Genomic DNA, 21835 nt, shown 5'->3' on the forward strand with positions numbered 1-21835 from the left:
TCTCTCTGGACTCATTAAGCTAACAGGATAATAATCCAAGCATGCGATAGCTCACAGCTTTCATTTCAGGACAGGTTCTTTTCTCTTCTAGCAGGGAGAGGGAGAGAAAAAGAATGTTTCCAGCGCAGGGTTTTCAGCTCACGATCTCTTTGAATCAGAGCACACATTTGGTTTCAAGGAAGAAGCTGATGAAATATTAAGCAAATTCAGCTGCAGATCAGGGAAGGTATTTAGGACATTTATTCCTGCTTGCAACATGTAATGCAGAAATTCCAATTCAGTGCTTTGTGTGTTTGAAGCAGACAGTACCTTCTCTCCTTCTTCGAGAAGTCGAAGCAAAGTTGTATTGTCAGTCTTCTCCTCTTCATCAATCGAACTCCCCTCAACAATTTGATCCTGTGATTGGTCCTGGTTCTCATCATCTCCTCCATCAGGAGCAGAGCGAGACCGTTTCAGAGGAGGCTTCACCAGGCCTGGAAAAGAAGAACAGAGAAAGATAAATAAAAGCCTGGCACATAAAAAAATTCACTTTGCAAAACCTATTGAACTTCAAAATTACTGATCCAATGCTAAGACAGAAAAACAAGAGTCCTACAGGATCCTTATGCTTATCTTAATGCAAATGCATGAGAAGATATAAAAGCAGATAATTTAAAGAAAACAGTTCAGGACAGAACAAATGGTCTAACCTTTGACTCTTGCAATCGTGTCCTCCCCATGTTCTGGCTCCTGATGAGTTGTTTCACCCACTGTACTCTCTTCTATAGCATCCTGAAAGACTGCAGGGTTTCCCGAAGCCAGGCGCATGTAGTACTCCTTACTATCATAACTTATAGCTCTTCGGTAACGAGCAGGTTTCTTAGAAATAATTGAAGAAATTGCTTGGTCAGTCAACTCCTCACTCACTTCTGCGAACGTGTTCCAGGAACAGTGTGTGCAGCACAGTGCATGCCCACCAAGTGTTTTGTGTGTGCTCATACACCAACACATAGAGAAACAGAGACTCTTCAGTAGATCTAATCTGCCAGCTAATTTGCAAGGGATCTACTCAGCCACTCAAGTAATAATGGGGTTGCAGAAATGCCTGCAGATAAACCTACAGCATGGGAAATAAGAAGTGTGGCTGGTATCTTATGTACTGTCACAAAAGGCTGGGATACTTGTGCTTAAGTTTGATAGATCTTCATTTTAGATAGTCATTTTACCATCTTCCATTACTCCCTACAACATACGCAGCTTATTCGTTAGCCAGCTGACTTCTTTGCTAGGCAATAGTTTGAATAAAAAATTGCCTCAAGGAAAAGACACAGACATGTCGAAATTGATATGAACTTAAAAGCAGTCAGGGACTGGCTTTAAGGCTCAGAAATTCTTAATTCTTTTTCAGTAAAGATGCTGATGCTTTGTGCCGGTCTCCTCCCCACAAGAGTATCCATTTAACCAAAATAATTCTTTGAACAACTTTTCTACTTTTGGGTGACAGCAACGGATTATGATACATTTAATTATGGTGGTGATATGGTGTTTTTTTTCATTTTAGGGTTGGAATTTTTTGTTTGTTTGTTTTGGGTTGGTTTTGGTGAGGGGTTTTTTTTTGTGTGTGTTTTTTTGTTTGTTTTGTTTTTTCCTTTGTCCATCCCATTCCCCACCTCAGACTAATTCTTACGTTCCTCACTTGATTATGGAGGTAACAGTTGAAACAGAAGTAAGAACTAAATGAGGACAATAAATATGTCAGGATGATCACAGGAGATACAGGTGAAGATAAAAGAGATATTAAAGAACCAAGAGCCTTTCCAAAATTAAAACACACTGATGCACATGGATGGATGAAAACCCATTCATTTTATACTGGAGTTGAAAATTTTCTTCTCCGACTACTGTTTAACTCCATCCTCAAACTCTAGAAAGTTTTGTGAATGTGTTCAGTTTTCCATCACAAATAATTTTTTTCGTTTTGTAGCCCTATTTCCCAAGAATTTCAAAATTACACTGGAATAATTACAAAATTCTATTATTTTCAATCCAGTTCAGTGCTTTACATTATGAAGAACTGTAGAATACCACTGCCATTCCAGTCAAGATTTTCCCTTGTCCATTTTTGCAGTAATAACTGGAAATACCTAATTTTTTTTTTTTTTTATTTTTTTTGGTTCATCTGTATGATAGCGTAGTGGGAAACTAAATGACCCACAGAATCAAATTAGCTTTGTTACAAGTGGATGCTTGGGAGGACGAAGAGATTAAGATCAGCAACATGAAAATTTATTATTTCAGGTCAAATTGACTGCCCCCAAAATAAAAAATTCAAGGCATCGTCATCTGATTTGCTCACTTATGTTCCACTAAGTCTTCGCTACTTATCACCACAAAAATGCCACTTAAATGACGCTTAAAACCTCTGTGGGAACAACTTCTGTAATAGCCTACAAAGAGAAATCCTAACTAGCCCTGCTAACATGAAGAAAGGAATACAGTAAAAATTTATGTTAGATTCTCTATTACGGAATTACTTTCATTTATATGTATTAGTTTATTGTTGAATATAATTCAAAGTGAGTGTACGAACATTACACATTGTACTTAGTGATGGGCAAGACTGTGAATGTAATTAACAGAGAAGCAGCACAACACTGAAATGCCTGCAGAGCTGTTACTTCCAAACAAGTCTGTTATTCTCAAGGCAGGATTCACATTTTTTAAACAAATGTATTTCATTAATAACAAAAACAAGGAGAAGAGTGAGCTGAGACAAAATTAATCTGGGCTCTAACAAAACAAGGCCTGTTACAGCCTGTTACCACCAAAACCGAGAAGAACTGCTCACCAGAATTTCACGCTTAGAAAGAAACACTTGATTTCCCAGTGAGTGCTTCCAAGTGATCGTGTTGCCCATTACTAAACATGTTCCACTGACCATTAGTTCAGATCCCAAAGCCACAACACTTCACACAGTGAGAACAGTGATAGCACAGCCCAACACAGCCTGTTAGTGTGCAGCAAAGAAGGTAAAATCTACAGAAAGTTTTATTAGGTGAAGGTTCAGGAGAGCACAGTAACATCTTCTAATGTGATTACTGAAAAAACCTTTAGGCCTGGAAATATTTACTGAAAGAGCAAGTTAAAAGCCAAACGTAGAAGCCTTGTTAAGATTGCCTAACATGCAGAAGGAAAAAAAAAGCTGTATTTATTTTACATTCTTTCAGTCAGTGTGCTTGTTTCTTTACCTTTTGAGGAATGGTATCATCAGGTGTCTCAGGAAGTCTACTTGAGAAGTCAGACTGAAAACAGGGCATCAATTATATAAGCATCAGAGAAAGAACACTTTTGAGAAGAATGTATGATGGCACGTTCTCCGCTTCAGGTGAACTGGACTTCAACTACAGCTATTGTGTGTCAGATTGCAAGCAGACGAAAATAGCTAATGGTTTAAACCTGGCTGAACGCTACTGTTTGTTTGCTCGTTTTAAGAACTTTGACACTCATGCTTAATTTGAGGAAAAAAATCCTACACGCATGCCTAAAAAGACACAATAAAGACTGCTCCATTTCTAAAAAACAGTGTTCCAAAATTAACAGGTACTAAACGCCAAGCTTTCAAAAGCCACGTGCATTTCTGCTACACAGCCCACGTTCATATTCACAGAGGGATGAACGCACATTGCTGTTTGGTTTTTTTCCCTTTTTTTTTTTTCTTCCCTTTTTTTTTCTTTTTCAGATCACTGTTTACTGTGTTATCTCACATAAGGCCCAGAACTCAGGCTGAAACTGCCACAGTTAGGGTACTTCTCAGCCTCTAGAGGCTTGTGAAGGTGCCTCTGCTGTTCCCTGGCACGATCACTTAGCTGAGGCAAGCACACCTCATCTTATGTTGATTGCTAGTCTTCGAGTTCACTTCCATTTGAGCCGAGTGATTCAGTCCCTTTCCTAAATACATACTATGAGGAACAACCGGACTTGAGGAAAACTGGACCTTACCAACCGTTTAGGACATACAGACGGAATACCAGGTAATACCAACAGAGGAAAACGCGGTTCTTAAGAAAAACTTAGCAAAAAAAATACTTATTTTACAACAGGGCATAAAATTACTCATCACAAAATCTTGAATACTTACCAGCAAGTTTGTTTCTTGCTCAGCTTCAGGCATGTAGGGATACTGAGTATAAAACATGTCATTTCGCACCATCTTTTTCCTCATTCTGCAGGGACCCTCAGTCATCTCCAGCATCCACTTGTCAAGATGGGAGCCAATGGGGGGACCCCACAAACCTCGCTCTCGTAGTAACTCGTATTCAATTTGAGACCACTCTTCTGTCACGTATTTTAATGCGTTCTGCTGACGCTGAATAGACAAACATTTGTATATGCATCAGGAGAGACGCTTTTAAGCCTGTCTCTGATGTGAGCAGAGACATTTTCACTACATTACAGAAAAACGTGTAATAACTCATAATTCTGGCAGCATTTTCTTGTACGCCTTAATGAGATTTCTGGTGTCAGTCACCATAAAAGCAGTGTTCATATTGTAATCGTCCCAACAAAAAAGGAATAAAAAGAAGGTAAAAGCTCTGCTTTTGGTTTATATCGTTAATTGAATTTATTTCTAAATGGCAAATATGAAAGAAATGTAACACTAATCCACTGATTTTGAAGAAGTATTTTAAGAATGAAACCAAAAACTGTTTTGGAGGCCTCCCCTGCCTGTATTTACACTGAAGATAGAAGTTAAATGAAGCAAAAATTGGTGGTTGTTTATTTTAACTAATTGCTTTCAATGAGTTGTTTCTCTCAGAAGCTGATTTCTTAAGATTTACAGCACACAGCTCAGCAACTAGTTTGAACCAAAGGTCTTTGGGGATGTTTGGAAGAAACCGCAGGGTGCAAGGATTTCATGCTGGAAGGCACAGAGCAGCCACTTTCTATCACTGCATGACTTGGGAAAGGCACCATAAAAATTTTCTTTGTGTTACTATAAAAGTGATGTTTGTACACAATGCTTCTCCCATCTTAAGTTTTTATACAATGTTTTAGAACGACAGCATATTCTAGCAGATTTCCAATCTCTTTTTTTTCACACTTCTAAGGAAAGACTACTTAAGCTTCTGGAAAAATAAAAAAAGATTTAACACGTAATTATGTTGCTACAAGAGTTTTCATCTACAAGCAGATCAAAATGAGCTTCCTCATTTGTTTATTTGATTGCACTTAGAAAACCCTTAAAAATAACAACTGTATCTAAAAATTCAAACATTTCACCAATGACAACCTCCTATTTTTAGCCCCATACTAAGAAATGGAATCGGTATAACCTAACAGGTCAAAATATCAGTGTCAGGTAATTAATCCTCTGAACGATACCTCTTGATATTCCTTATACTGCATGTCCACCAGGTCCCGAACCACTGCGATGTGAGTAAACATCCACTGGGAAATTTCCTAATACCAAGGTAAGAGGACAGACAGAATGACACATTATAAAAGAAGATCTTGTTCAAATGAAAAGCCTATGAATATATCACCTTGCTAAATTTGCTCACGAAGGAGCATTTCTTAATTTAAAAAAAAAAAGATAATGAATTTAGATAATGAATTTAATGAATTTCAAACTACTGCATGCGACAGTACTTAAGGGTTTTTTTTGTTTGGTGTTTTCTTCTTTTGTTTTTTTTAAAAGAGGCAATAAATTCACGTATAGGAATATCCTTTAAAACAAACTGGCAAACATTTGGAAAATATTCCAAGCACACGACTAACAGTTCAGAACATTCCCAAACAGCCAAAGACTGGCACTGACAAATATTACTACTTTCCCCTATTTCCTTTTAAGTAATATTTTGTGGATACTACCTAGTTTGTTGGAAACCCTCAAAACACGCAGCACTCCTCGCTCTGTACCGCAACACACCTTTTTTCACTTATTGCTCCCTCTACTGATACAGCCAGTAACGGCTCCTGTCAGCTCAGTTTGTGAGTTTCTCCCTTTTCATTTTAACGCATATGCCTGCTCACCAGGAAGAGGCCCGAGAGCACTGAGAATTCTTTATTTTATCAAAGCCACTGAATGATCTTCAGATCAGAAAAAGAACTGGCAACGTATTTTTTTCCACAGGACACAAACTCCTGATTAAGTCAACAGAAATGATACATTTCCTTGTGGCAGGAATACACCTGCCCCCTCCCTTGAGCCAATGTGTCCCTAATGTTGCAAGTGCTAAATACAGTAAGAACTCAATTCTCCAAAACTTTCAAACCCCTCTCTTTCCTTTGTTTTCAATGCCTCGGATACTTTATATTAACTCCTTGCAATGCCCCACCATGTACTGTCCTGCTGAGAGCACCCCTGCTGTGCTACTGTGGTCTAACTTACTTTTTTTTTTTCCACCCCCCCTCTCAAGCAAGCAGGTTTGTAAAGTGAATTTCCAATTCTATCACATATTGTTTTGCTGAACTCTTCTCTGTCGTACAGTAACAGCGCAAAGTAGCATTTGTTTAGAAATGATACACGGTCATAGAGGGATCTTCCTAAACCACGTAATCTTGGGGGCAGGATGAAAAAAAAAAAAAAAAATTTTTCTCACATCATCCATTTCAGAGCAGTATTTCAAACTGAATTTAAGAGCCAGACTAGCAAAGCAATAAAGCATATATGTAACCAGAAGCAGCTGAGCAGTCCCATCAACAACAGAGTTTAACTCTTGGCTTAACGCTACAGATACACCTATTAGATCATACGGACATATCTATTAGATTAGGACACACAGAAGCACGATGCCCAGTCAGGATATTCAAAAAGGGGAAAAAAAACCAAGCACCACATATCATTTCACGCTCTGCAGGATACCTTACATTGGGATATTTACCACAAACCCTGAACATACCTTGTTGGATTTTAGACTGCATGTTATTAATTGCCAGAAAGTACCTGTGTAGAGAGATTGTGTTTATTGAGCCCACTCTCCTTGCGGCTTCTCCTGGAACCGGTTAGTTTAGAGAGGCCGAAGCCACTGCTAACTCTTGAAAGTTTGGACTGTGTGGTTGGAACCAAAGCCTCCCCTCTACTGATGCACTTCTTCTCATGAGCTGAAAAACAAAGAGAAAGCGTTGGGAGTACTTTTTAGGTGGTTTTCTTTTTTCCCCTACCCCCATTATAGTTGTTTTTTTAAATAGAATAACCTTTTCTGCTGCTTTAAAAAGGTGATTGTTTGGGGGATTGTTGTGTGTGTGCATGTGTTTTGTTTGTTTGGGTTTTTTTGTTGTTATTTGTTTCTTTTAAGAGTGCCCAGGAGCACTACATTCATGTCAGACATTCATGACTTGTATGAGGAAAGATTCCCAGATGAAATCTGGGAATTGCTTGCGTTTTGAAGTGAAGCGTGATGAACAGATTCGTTACTCCTTTTATTGATTATCAAAATCAGGGTCCATAGCTATGAATTCTGTCCTCATCTGAAGAGGTGAAAACCAGCTACATATAAACAAAATCATCACCTAGCCTCTTCCTACCCCCACCAACTTTAATTTGCATGATTTACATCCCTTAAAAAACAAGTTGGCATTCCAAAGAAGGGAGACAGCATCTGGAGAAATACTTTTTTTCTCAGAACAGTCACAAAGATAACAGAATTTCCATAATTTATGTTATAAACAGTAGACAGTAGCAAAAAAAAAAAAAAAAAAAAATGCATCTGAGCACCGTATCCCTACCCAAAAACGTAGAGATGACAACGTGACCCCACTAACCAATCTGGTGGCAAAATACGCTGTATCGGCCAGACAAGCTAGGTGGGCCTACTGCACCTTTTTGTGCACGTACAGCCATGTCAAGTCCACAAGACTGGTGTGCTTACTTTAAAACTGAAGTAAAAAAATCCCACCCAAGTTCAACTGTCTCAAAAAATTTAACATCCTCCCGATACTCTGCTAATGGATCGTGCTGTTTATCAGTTACTTCTGATTTAGAAAATACATGCTCACATTCCTCACACTTTCTTCAATTCACTCCACACCTGAGCTTTCTTTTTCTTTTTTTAAAACCACTACTACTTTCTTATAGCAATAATTTCTCCAAAGATCCTTCACTCTACTCAAAACATTTCTGCAACTATACTATCAGGGAGATACTGGAAACTTGAACAAACATCAGCCAGGGACAAAGCACATCTAGAAACAGAGAGACTGTAAAAACAACTATTCCAACTTTCCAAAAAGGCTTTCTGTACATCCAGGTAAACTCAATTACTTTAAAGCGGCGTAATCAAAGGAGTCACATCTATGGAATTTTATTATCTTCTGTCTAAACTCTTGCTAATCCAGTCCAGCAACAGTTACACAGGCATGGTGCTAACTTGTGCTAAACTCGTTTTCCACCAGGATTCCCAGGTCCTTTTCCTGCAAAGCTGCTTCCCATGCTGACCAGAGTTCCCAGCCAAGGAGGAGAAGTCGTGGTACCCTTGCTGCTAGAGAAGGACTGCTCAGTCATGCATGTCCAACCATATCGCAGACCGAGCGTTTGCAGGCTGCACCCCGACATGCTCAAGGCGGGGGTCTCCCTCCCTGCCAGGCACATCCAATCCTGACAATGGTAATCACAGGTAACCCCAATCCAAGCATTCATGGAGAGTAGCTAAATGAACCCATCACTGTAATCCACAATACGCTAATTGGTGTGCGCTGACTCACAAACACTGGATGCTGATGAGACCACCGACAGTACTGAATAAAGGCCCTGTGCGCAGTGGAGTGTATGTATATCCTATACGTGGTACAGTTTCTGAATGAGAAACATTAAACGGTGACAGAGTACTTACTGCGACACAAAAGCTAAGCCCATATTCAAATGTCCACTGCATACGGTTCACTTCAGGGAAATCTACCGTTCAGGACAGGTAAATCCTCAGTTACGCTTACCCAAATGATTTTGCCAACACTTTAAACTTGCTTCCTCAATAAAAGGTCTTGCAACAGTTATATCCACTTGGCCACGATCATTGACAGGTAGCGTCACTTTGAAAACTTCTTCTAAAACCTGTTTTTTACTATGGATCAGCTCTGTCCACACTCTGTTTATGGCTTTTAAAAGAAGCTGGCGACCTGCAGAGGCACAAGAACACAAACAGCAAGCTTTCTACAGTGCTTATAGAATTAGTATTTTTACAGTAGTGAACTGAATAATTTATGCAATTATACTCCAGTTTCTTCCTCTCTTGCATGACCTGTGAAATGCCTTTGGCCAGCCTTTCTTTTTTTTCCATTTATATGCTAACAGAAAGTATCTAACAGTTAATTTTGGCATTTTTTTTCTCTGCAAATCTGAAATACTGGCTCTGATTAGTTGTGATTCTTCTCCCACATCCATCTATTAACAAAATGAAATTCAAAAAAACCTCATAGAAGTATATGTCTATCAACATATATATGATTCCATGCACATATTACGCTTTAGCATTTCTACATATGACTGTGTGCATAAATACACACCTGCATAAATATCAAATAGACACATGTAAGAAAAAAATAAAAATCACGGAATCCTTTCTTCCACAGCTAGTTCATAAATTTTCTTTCAGTGAAAGATCGTGAGGATGCCACTGCATAATTTTACCGCTTATACCAATTATTTCTTACCTATGCTCATGGAAGATCCAGCTGGTATAGAACCATGATGCACACTCAAAGTGACCCATTTCTATTGCATTCGACTCAGTGTACATAAAGCAGTATGTCTAATTCTGATGTGTGTCCAGAAAACAATGGAGAGCTCTTGCTATTTTAGCAAAACAGAAACTTATCCTGGACATGCCTGTCTTGGTATTTCTAAGTGGTTTTTCATCTATTTTTTATATATTTTTTATACACATTCCCCCCCCCCGCCAGCCCTACGAATAACTGGGGTGAAAGATTAGTGACATAATGCCATACAGAAGTGGCATTAGCAGACATCTGTGGCTTTGTCACTCTCGGATTACCTTCGCTGACATCTTGATTGTAGACTCCATCTGGTTCTATATCAGAGGGGATCATAATGTGCCAAGTTGTCATCCTGGCTTCTGCTTCCAATCCAAACCCATCAACGTTGCTACAAATACACAGCGAATTAATAACAACCAGAAAAAAACCCTCCAGTTAGAGCATTTGATTCCCTGTGACAGTATCACAAAGATTAATATGTGCTAGTACAGCAACGTTATCTTCCCTTCTGTCCACTTGAGTTCTGGTAATCTGCAGTCACAAGCTGAACTGAAGGTTTATGAAAAATGACACGCCATGGACACTGATGGCACTAGAGAGAGATGCTAATATTTGAAGGAACACAAAACAGACGAGGCCACAAATGGAGAACATTAGGGTTTCTGCTGGTGATGCTTCTCAAGTGTCTTTGGATGAAACACAAGTTGTACATTTTTTTGGAAAGAGAAAACAAAAATGCCAGGCAGGCCTTAACAGCAATGCAGAAAAGTAGGTGTCTACAGCATTTGTCACAGGCATCTGATTAAACGCCTGACTAGACTTACTTCAGTGTTATACATCCAAGTACCAAGACACAAAATTTGTATGAAATGATTCAATAGACTATAAATCTAATGACAGATCCTTTTGACTATTAATTACTTAGGACCAGTGGTTCTTTCTACCTTGAAAACATTTCAAGTTATCAAAGCATAACAACAAAAAGGTTAGACAAGCAATTGTGTCAGAATTTTAAAATATCTTTGTAAAAGGAGGTAAGAATGTTCTCTATACCTGGACTCTTCAAACTTAATTTTGTTTCAAAATCAATCACTTAAGCGTGCTCGCATTTCACTGGCTGGAAAATTATCCAGAATTTGCTGACTTATTTGCAAGGCAAGTGTCATTGCTGAGAGACAACAGGTCATTTTAATACTCCACAGCCCCGGTTCTGGAATGAGTTTATGTCTGAGATATTTACCTTCCCACGTGCAGATTAATCAAGCAGTGAGCTAGGCAGCTGATGAACTCTTGATCATGATTTCCAGGTCCCAAAATTAAGTTTCTGTTCACAGTAAGGACCCTTAGGGAATCAAGGAGAGCCACTTGCTGAGGAACAGTTTTGTGCGGCCTTGAGAACTGATACAAGATGGTCCTGTTCAGGCAGTGATAGATAGCATCCAGCGATAGTCCCTGAGATCTTCTTTTTGACTGATGTGAAATAAAAACACACGATCAGATAGTAGCAAAAAATCAATTTACTGGCACAGAATTTTCCCCTGAATTGACCCGTGCTCATTTTGCAAAATCAGTATTTTACTAAACGTGTCAAAATCTACGAACTTCAAGGACGAAAATAACATGAATACATGATACACTTAAAATTTTAACATCTGTAAAGACACTGATTTCTAACAATGAAAGCACATGAGGAAGCTTTCCAAAAATGTCAAGGTAAATTTAGGAAGCTTCCCAAAATCCATGTGAGGTAAATTTTTTGGTTTATTTTGGGGGATTTCTAAAAAATTATGTCATTTGAAAGCAGTTTTTACTCAACCATCCCATATTAAAACACTCCACACTGACAAGATGTGCTAGGAAAGCTCAGTAGAGAGAAAGAAGGCTGGGGAAGAAAAGCATACTTCTATGCTGACCTGACATGCATTGCTAGCAGGCTGCTTAGTAACATCACTCCATGGATTTTAACATAACCTGTGAAAATGTTTTTGCAAGCAGGCAAGTAGAACAACACTGTTACCTGTGCAATGAGCTGGATTATAAAGTCCACAAGAAGTTTGGATTCTTTGTTGAACATGCCCTGCCAAAGCTTATCTACCACACGCTGTGTAAAATAAAACACGTTGTTCACCAGCACTTGGTAGCTTCCTCCACTCGTTATCGGCAAAGATGCATCTTCACCTAGGTAATAAAAAAACCCCAAAGTTTTATTCATTTATCAAAAAACCCACATCTGCATAAATACATTCACATTAGTCCGTCCTTTCTAGACTTCTGTAAAAGAGAAAAACACCCAGTCAAAGAAAAAGCTAAAACCTCATGGCTTCGCTACAATGATCTTCGATGGTAAGCAAATGTTTGAAATCGACAGTGATAAAGACCAAAAAAGGAGGGGCTGGGGCGGGAAGAGTCCAGAAGAAATGGTAGTCCTATGATCCCGAGGCATCATATTTATGCATGGTCCTCCTTTTCAACTGGTAGCTATTTTAAATTATACTTTCGCTTTTTCAAAAAGAAAAGAACCTTTTAAAACACCTAGAGGTGACAAGTGATGCCAGCTGGCATCACTTCTTCCTCACTGTGCTTTGCTCAACAAAACTGAGTCCACGCGCATCAGCCGCATGGGTCTGCGTCAACATAAATGTCTGTCCAGCTGTATTAAGAGAAGCTTGAAAAGTGCAGGTACTTCCATTAAAAAAAAAAAAAAAAAAGTCATCAGTGGCACTGATTTTGCTCAAAGTTCGCCTACATTTATTCACTTGTTGCCTCATCTTTACATAAAGCAACTTATAGCACTGCACCTGGAGGAAGCTGTCAAAACCCTGAAGAAGGAATGCCTGGGGAAACAAAAGTCCTGTTAGTGGTCTGCACAGAAGTACGTGTAAGGGCAGGAGACTCTTCTGGGAACCTTACTGACCCAAAGCTTCATGTAACATGATATTGGATTAATTTTATTACTGCACTGCACCCAGAGAAAGACAAATCTTTGCTGTGACAAGAAAGGGAGAGCCTTACAAGCACTTTTGAACAGAAATGCGTGCTGCCCCATGACATCTAGGATGGAGATAGAACAGACCGAGAACTCCTGGGAAGTCCAGCAGGCCACCGTGAAATCCGACAGGCACCTGAGCAGCAATACTCCTACAGACCACTTCACGATCACCTACATCTGGTCGGACAGCCTACCCTACAGACATCCAAGCTACAAGCTTCTAATTCTCTTGCTGTCCATTTATTAACTGGATCAATGGAGTGCTAATCGCAGAGTTTTTTTTCTGGGATGGTGCATTCATAATAAAACCACAGTAGAAGAAAATGGAAGCAAAGTTAACTTTTAAAAACCACCCACTTTTAAGTCCCACCCACGATAAATAGACACAAGCTCCAGATCCTCTACCAAGGCAAGGGGGACAAAAGAGATGCTGCGAGATCCAGTTTCAGTTCTTTTTGATGTGATTGCAATTTGTCAGGCTTACATATCCAAAAGATCCATGCCATATAGTTTTTTTGAATAATCTATCTTATGCTTTGGCGCAATCAAAATAGGGAGGGAACACGCAAGCACAGCAACACCATTTACACATCAAAGGAAAGGAAAAAAAATAAAGACAATCAAGTTGTAACAAAACAGGACACTAATAAAGAAAAAGTTAAATAATCAAAACCTTTTGCTCAAATCAATAGATTGATAATTAAACGTTACTATATTACCCAATAAAACATCAGCTGCAAGTAAGTGGTCCATCACTCCATCCAAAACATATGTCTGAAACTCCTTCTGCTGTGTTCGTGTTGATCTTTCAGGGGAAGCCTGATAAAAGAAATGCAATGTCAAGATAACAAATATATCTTAGTGAGCAAAAAGAGGGAAAGGGAGGGTGTTTTAGGTGAATTCTCTTTTCGCAGTTCTTGTGAACTATGTTTTTTTCTTCTCTTAGCATTCTGTCTCGAGTAAAAAGTCTTGGCTTTATCTAAAAATCTAAGAATGCATGTCGAATATATGTTGGTTGTATGCAGTCTTACAGAGTAGGCATTAGTCCTATTTAAAGCCAATAAATTTATCTTTTGCCATAACAGGAACTGGAAAAGAATACATTCCGAAAAGACGCACAAACCTCTTAACTAAACATATGGCTAAACTGCGATCTCAGTTCACACAGTCACCTCCTTCAGTGAAAAATGAGTAAATGGGACAGATCAAACATGTAAATTGATCACCGCTTCTGTGTGGCGTTCTGCATTACAGCAGCCTTGGTATAGTCATATAATAGATGGATGTGCTAAACCTTTCTAATTTCATTTGCATTTAAAGGGTAAAACCACTTTATCACCTCGTGTTGCTCAATGCGTACATAATCATACCTAACTGAATGATCCACTTAAACAGTCCTAGAAAGCAATACAGAATTAAGTCAACATGCTTTTGTCTTTCCCTGTAACAGTTTAGCAGTGTGTACATACCCATTTCTCTGTTTATGCTAAGGGGCCAGTAACACTGATGGTGATACCAGATTTAAACAGCGGTAAAGCAAGTGCAACTGATTGAACACGGCCTCAAACAGGCTTCCTGATATCTGCATGTAACTGCATCTCTTGACTATTCATTTTTTGCTTTGTGACAGCAAAGAGATGCCCAACTGCCCCAGGAAATGTGCTAGGAAATACACAAGTACGGTCCAAAATTCCTACAACTATCAAAAAAAAAAATCAGGGAGACTCAGCAACACATGGATGAGGTAACAAATAGATAGGAAAGGGAGAATGTGAACTGACGTGAACTGAACATTTGAAAATACATTGACCAAACAAGGTGTGGGCAGTTAAACAGTAACTAAACTCCTCATTCCCTGCCTCAGCATTAACAGAAGAATGCTTTCTGCAGGTGTCACAAACTTTAAAAGGTAATTTATAGGAGGATAACACAGTTATTTTGTGAATTTTTATAGCATATCATGCCATATGTCCTGCCACTTCTTTTTATCTAATAAGAATAAGCAGGAAACCTTAATATTTCTGCAGGGATTTGCAGGGATTTTATATTTTCAACAAAACCAATACAGCGGTCATGGTCTGAAAGGTGTTTAACAAAGGAATCATACTCCACAAAAATAAAACTTGAAGAAAGCTACAACTTCTCACGCTGTCACCATTGAGGATCTAGTGTTGTGATTCCTGTATTTCCAGAGAACATGAGGTACTGGCTAAGATGCCAAAATAAGATTATGGCTGCTCCAAAGTGAGGACAAAATGGAAATAAAACATTGCCACGGTGTGCTCAGCAACTAACAGAGTCAAATGGAAGTTAAGGAACACACAAACAAAAGCGGTAGTAGGGCTCTGGTGTGGAGGGAAGAACAGAGGACAGCAAGAAAAAAAGCCAGGAACCAGCACGCAGACTGTCAGGTCAAGCACCTGAGATGGTCACCAATATACACAAATGCTGGGGGGACAGGGAAGAGAAATCCAGAAACCATTCTCAAAAGAAGGCTGAGTTAAACCCTCTACGTTTGCTTTTTTAGGTTTTCCACACTGTTAAGGAAAGGTGAGCAAACTACTATTTATGAGACATTAGTGTTCCTTTTTTTTTCACCCCCCTCTTATTTCATGACTATTTACAGGATTCTACTGAATCTCAGGTCATCGCTCCTCTAACTTTGAAAGTTAGGTAGAGGAAAACATTTTAGGGAAGTGCCACAGTAAGTTCAAATAATAAAACAAAAAACCCCCAGAAAAATCAAAGAAACTATACCTCTAGCAGAAGATCTACCAGTGGAGTCTGTTTGCTGGCTGGTGTGAGGCATAAGTTATCAATTATCAGCACACGCATGAAGTCAAACACAAACTTCTTGGCAGGATGGTTGGTTAAGTATGTCTTGGTACCAACATTGCAGTATTCTGACTGACTCCTGTTCATGCCAGAATCAGCTGCAAAGGCTTTAAACTCTTCAGCTGGGGACCCAACTTCATCATCAAGATCAGTGACCTGTGAAAAACAGCATGTTAAAACTCTAGAGATCAGCAAATTAACAGCAATCTTTTTGCCACTCTGTTCTTCACTTGTCTTTCTAAGGCTACTCACTTCACATTTTGCTTCTTAAGAGGCCTTTTTACAAGATTATTATGTTCAGGATCAGTTCCCCAGTACACATCAGGGAGAAACAACCAAATTCTAGTTTCAGGTTCCCAAGGCAAACAATAATCAGTAAAGACTGGCATGAATTATGTGAGCTAGAGATTACATTTCACATTCACGTGCCAACAAGAAGTACTTGGGCAATTTCTAGATACTTTGCAAAAATGAATTTTCTCATTGCAAAAAAGAAAAAAGTTTTGAAAAAGTTATTAACTAAAGCAGTTAAAATAAAATCAAGACAGAAGCCAACTAAAAAAGGCTATCAAGCTTAAATGACAGAGAACAAAAAAAGAAATACGCCTTTTCAAATCTCAAAAAAAGGGCTGCTCCAGCTTTCCTGTCTCTGATGAACAATCACCTTCGAGGGGCTAGCTCGTCAAGGGGACTCTAACAAAAGCACAAACAATAGTGAAAGCTGTCAAATCCAAAAGTGTGACTCTTTTTATGTAATGCCCTCCTCCAAATGCAAGAGGAGACAACATGATTTCCCTCAACAGCCTTATCACATCACCAGCTCACATGTGAAGTAACCAAATGTTTTGAACATTCGGTCTGCTTCAGTGGGAGAGTTCTCCCAAGAAATTAAGAGAAGCCCGAATGTATACTCTTTCTGGTTTTAATGGCAATCTCAGAAAGGCTGAAAGAACAGTTAAAAATTTTTTCTCCAGGCTGAATTTGGGTTATAGTGTTTTGTTGCAGGAACCTGGCTGTTATTCATCTATTTCACAAGGGATTGATTAGTTCTACTCGTTTGGACAGAGAGAAATGCTGGAGGAGAAAACCAATTTGTAGCCAAGAGAGCCCTGAAACAGCAAAGAGCTCAAGTTGGCAGGCGGCTACACAAAGTTTCAAGGGACCTAGTAGTTAAAGTAAAACCCGCTCAGAGACACAAGGCTCACTCTAAAACCTCTATACAGGTGAATGCCAAATCAGCATGACTGGTTTATAAGTGGCTTTTTTTTGAGAGAGAACATGAGCTCCTAGCATCTACTTCTAACTTAAAAGCAAAATAAACTATCTTTATGAGACACTCATCAGCATGCACCTTTAAAAACTGATCTCCCACTTTTATTGGCAACAAAAAGATAGCATGCCACCCGTAAGTAGTATTTTACCGTACCCTGCCTAGTTCTAGCATGTGCCAACCTGTTGCCTAAGAATCCTTCCATGTTCTTAGTAAGACTCCTTTTAGATGTTGGCTAACAATAACTTCCTTTCCATTGATAGTCTAGAAACAGCATCATTTCTAAACGACACTAAGTTCAAAGAATACTTCAGGCAGCAATGCAAGCAAAGTTGAATTCACACCCTCTCCCGGCTTGAACTCAGTTCCAGCTAATACAAGAACACTGTTTTGCGGTTAAGCCTCAAAAGAAGAAATGGGAAGTGGGAGGAAAAAGAAGGTTTAGATTTTATCACATCCTCCAGAACAGAGGGCTGAAAGCATAGGCTGACTCAGTCTCTTTGGCTTTTGTAAATGTGAGCTAACATTGTTCATACGATTGAAAATAATGATCCACTAGCAAACAAACCATGTACATTCCCCCTAAAACGCAGTTGCAGATGCCACTGCACAGCAACTGCCCTCCAGCTGAACCTGCGCTTCTCTCTCTTCCAAAAACAAAGTACAAAACGTTCAGCCCAGCCTTTACAACAACCTCTTTTCCATTTTATCTTTACGTGACTGTTTAATTGATAAATCCTCAAAAGTAACGTTCAGGGGAAAAACAAAACAGCTCACTAGCTGGCTTTCCTACCATCTCAGAGTAAGGTCGTATGTTGAAAGGAAACACTGTTGCTGCCAGCGCACACAGGAACTCTGGACTCATCCATAAGGAAATGAGATCTGGCACATTGTGATACAAATATCGAAAGAACTGCATCAAGGTGACGGGATATTCTCGAAGCCAAGAGCCTTCTTCCTCCGACTGCCAAGGCTGGGTTGAAAAACAAACAGCACATTAGCACAGATGGCACTAATTGAAGAATTCTCATTTCAGAAAGGAGCTGCAGGAAGAGGAGCTGTAGGGTCAAACATCAAACGCATTGTCAAACATGCAATGAAACACGTGATCGTGACACGTGATCAAAGATGCGGTCAAATGTGATCAACCATGTGGACAAGCACTTGTTCAAGCACAGCAGAAACAGGCGATTGAACGTGTGGCCAAGGACACGACCAAGTGTGAAAAACACATCCAGAACATGTCAAATGTGTGTTGGAGGGCTTGTCAGAACACATGACCAAACACATGTCTAGAACACAAGACCGAAGACACAGTGTCCGAACATGTGACCCAATATCTGATCAAACAAGCGACAGAAAATGCGTTTGGGCACATCACCAAACCTGACCCCGTGGTGACAGAAAACGTGTCTGAGCATGTCACCATATGATGAACACCTGACCAAACACACGGTTAATCTTGCCTCCAGAATGCATGACATTTGAACAAGCCACCAACTTCTAACAAACACATAAAACACATGCCCAAAACATGTGCCTGCAACACATGACAACAGAACATGTGATAAGAGAACATGTGTCCAAGCCATCACAAACATGTAACTGAACACAGGGCAGCATGTCACCGCATCACAAATGCATGAGAAACATGTAGCAGAACATGACAAACATTACAACAACAGGACATGTCATGATAAAACAGGCTGGAACAAGTACAACAACATGAGGAAATGTAACCAGACACATGAATGAACATGTGACAAACCCACAGCTGTAACACGTGGCAGCCTAACTCATGACAGTAATGTATGCCTTGAGCATATATGTTTGAGCATGTAATAGACAGGAGACTGACCACTTTTACAACACGCGAAGGACCACAAGACAAAACATATGTCCTAACACATAATGATTCAAAACATGTTGGTAAACATGAGCTGACTCCTGCCAACCCAAAATGTGATGGCACATCTGAACATACACCTGATGACACAGCACAAGACAGCAAGGCAAGAGACAATACATGTGTCTGAGCACGTCACAAATGTGTCCAAACAGGTGAGAACCAAACACATGACAGAGCAAGTCACCAGCAAGAGACAGAACAGATGATGACAGGAACTTCTACTGCAGCAGGTCACGTACACATAACCAGTGTACAAGTCCAGAAGACACTTCTGAACTCATTAACACGGGAGAGACATGCAAGCAATGCTTCTCAGAGGATATTGCAAACACATGACGACCAAACAGGCAACAACCAAACAGATTGCTGCTTTGCAAACATTTCATGACACAATTTTCAGCAGATAACACTCTCTGGCTCCAAGGAAATACAAAATTTTCCTACTGAGAAACCAACTTTCACTGCTCTTGACATTAGATTCAAAGATGAGAAGACAACACATTTTTCTGGCAGTAAATTAATTTCCTCCAGCATGTGGCTATTAATAGTCAGGGGACTTCTCTGCATGTGGAAGGTTCATGCACGAAATCTGCAACTCGCATAGCTCTGAGCAGATGGGATATAGAGTCTCAAACATTCCCCCACAACGTTAATCAGGAAAGAAATTCAATGATCTCTGCCAAAGGCATTTTATCCTTCTGCTTTCTTGTTTTAATTGCAGCAAAACACAAAGCCCAGCCTTTTTGTGAAAAAGCAGCATTAATTTTGTGGCCCCTAATTTTTCTACAGATGATGAAAAATAAAGTAAGATAGAGTAACCCACTATCAACGATGGTTTTCACCCAAGTATTATGAGCCTACCTCACAGCTGGGTTTCTCGTGACACTAACAATACCCCAACTTTTCCAATTTGGCTTTTGACCACATGGCAAACTCAAACAATTCTGTATTTTCAGATGTGAGCAAAATTTTTTATGCTTACAGAATTCAGCATGCTCCTCAGCATTCCCAATAACAAGAAGGCAGCTTCTGTGCAAACACTGTGTATTGAAGAGGTAACGGTGCCACATGAGGCAGGAACTCCAAATATGAATGTCCAAATAGAGTCTAAATCAAACTGTAAGAGGTGAAAGAGAAGAAAGATGACATGAAATAATTGCTTTATCCTGTACAATTTGATACTGCTTTTTATTTTACCTACAATACGCTCATTTGGCAGTATATAAAAAATGAATTGTTTCATGTCCTCCAAACTTTATCCCCAAAAGCTTCATGCGAAGGTCACTGAAGAAAATGCCTTCTAACCATGCACTAACATAAATGCAACTCTCATTTTCTCGAAGCATTTAAGTGTTTTGAAACAAGAAGAGACCTGCACAAGTCTGCACAATCACCTCAGTTCACTCACATGTAGCAGTAAAACCCACATGGTATCCCACAGGAAAAAAAAAAAAAAAAAAAGAACAAAACAAACCAAGCTGCGTTTTCCAGCAAGTCCAAAAAGTTAAATCAATTAAAAAAATAAAAAAGGACAAAGTGCCCACCTCTAGCCTTAAGACTGCTACTGCTAAATATTTTAAGTAATTGAATTTAGTTTCAATTTAACAGGGCCATACTTCAGTGCTGTAAGTAGGAGAGCTTCATGACTCTACTTCACTGTAGCACAGCGCGGAACGGGCTGTCAAGTATTCCTCTTGAGAAAACAGACAGGCAGAATACCTTTCAGTCTGAAATTTTTACTTTCCAGTTCCCACTGATAAATGAATGTTAGCACTGCATCCATTCTAAACAGGTACCTTGTCTGTCTGGAGTGTGGCTTTTCTCCCTAAAGCACTATACCAAGGCTTCCTAGGACTCTGTTGTAAACCATATCCTATCTACTCATTTACATACAATTAAAACAAGTCCAAAAACCAACCTGTTCAGAATAAGAACAATAAATGTTTTCCAGCAACAACCAAGATGCCTCCCTACAAAACCATAGAGATTTTCTGAAATAAAAGCTACCTCGTTTTGTCTGTAACCTCATGAACTCTCTTTTAACACAGCAACTCCCCACTTCTTTAAAAACAAACAAACCAACCAACCACCACCACAACAAAGAAAGCAAGGAAAAAATTATGCCCCCTTCGATGCCCACACCATGCCTGCTTGAACCAGGGATCTGCTTCTCATTTGACCCCAAAACAGACCAGAAAGACACCAGTGACAGCTATGCCATAACAGGCTGCCTTCCACATCCTCCCACCGTATCTCGTCCTCCCACCCCAACCAGTTCCGCACTAAACACCACATTGTGACTGTGAATCAGCTGCAGAGAAGGAGGGTGCCTGGTTAATCCATTATTTTCTCGCATGACAGACAGAATTACATTTATATCTTACTAGATAATCCCTACCTGGCAACCCTGATTACATCGGCTGCTGATGCCAGGTGCACTGACCTGCAGGTTTTCGGGCAGTTCAGTGACCGGCTGCTGCAGGAAAAGGGCCATGAGGAGGAAATAGAGCGCAGGTACATTAGTGTGCTTCGGGAGAAGGGACTGCAGAACGGGAAAGCCTGGGAAGTGACAAGCATCCCGGTTAATCTCCCGGACTGTCGATCTGCCACCAGCACTCCTGCCCACATTGAAACCTAAGATGAAAAAAAAAATACAAAGAGCCAACAATGTTAATAGGGAAGTGCCTATGAAGCTCCCTCTTCGTAGAGCAGTGAACTCAAGACGGTACCTCCTCAGAAATTAACGCTGTAAAAACTGAATGTGTGCATATAGACCATCACACACATATGCAATTCTGCTTCAGATGTCTAATTTTATCAATAAAAAAAAAGGAAATGATTGCATTTCAGTACCACATAGATGACGCTGCTTCATACAGACTGCCTAATGCTACTGCATACACAGAGATCCATTTTCTGACCATGACCGCAATTTCAGACTTTTAAAACACTCAAGCTGCTGGAAAAAAGATATTTCGCTGTCTGAGAAGGACGTATCACCTTAATCTCAGTTACAGATTTATATTACCAAGCAGCAATCCAAGGGCCCATTTAAGTTGATGGGCAGCTAATTTTGTTTCCAGTGTCTCAGGGGCATCTTGTTTCAGTTGTTTTGGTACTGATTAATCAGCTGGTATGAAGC

At 39.6% G+C, this 21835-nt stretch overlaps 1 protein-coding gene across 7 annotated transcripts in view; it reads right to left on the reverse strand.

Moving 5' to 3' along the window:
* Window positions 1–21835, reverse strand: part of WDFY3 (WD repeat and FYVE domain containing 3) — a 178025-nt gene that overhangs the window by 22448 nt on the left and 133742 nt on the right. For 5 of the 7 annotated variants that reach the window (XM_054202046.1, XM_054202045.1, XM_054202040.1 and 2 more), the window contains 15 exons: window positions 21092–21327; window positions 19676–19810; window positions 17578–17757; window positions 15437–15670; window positions 13399–13498; window positions 11708–11868; window positions 10931–11160; window positions 9969–10078; window positions 8911–9093; window positions 6926–7083; window positions 5362–5439; window positions 4118–4345; window positions 3228–3281; window positions 690–858; window positions 310–473 (listed from right to left, as the gene is read on the reverse strand). In XM_054202046.1, the coding sequence (XP_054058021.1) occupies window positions 310–473; window positions 690–858; window positions 3228–3281; window positions 4118–4345; window positions 5362–5439; window positions 6926–7083; window positions 8911–9093; window positions 9969–10078; window positions 10931–11160; window positions 11708–11868; window positions 13399–13498; window positions 15437–15670; window positions 17578–17757; window positions 19676–19810; window positions 21092–21327 (2420 nt within the window). The remainder of the gene's footprint in view (window positions 1–309; window positions 474–689; window positions 859–3227; window positions 3282–4117; window positions 4346–5361; window positions 5440–6925; window positions 7084–8910; window positions 9094–9968; window positions 10079–10930; window positions 11161–11707; window positions 11869–13398; window positions 13499–15436; window positions 15671–17577; window positions 17758–19675; window positions 19811–21091; window positions 21328–21835) is intronic. The other 2 variants (XM_054202043.1, XM_054202044.1) reach the window with 2 other exon arrangements.

This window comes from Rissa tridactyla, chromosome 5, assembly GCF_028500815.1.
Source record: "Rissa tridactyla isolate bRisTri1 chromosome 5, bRisTri1.patW.cur.20221130, whole genome shotgun sequence".
Taxonomy (NCBI): Eukaryota; Metazoa; Chordata; class Aves; order Charadriiformes; family Laridae; genus Rissa; species Rissa tridactyla.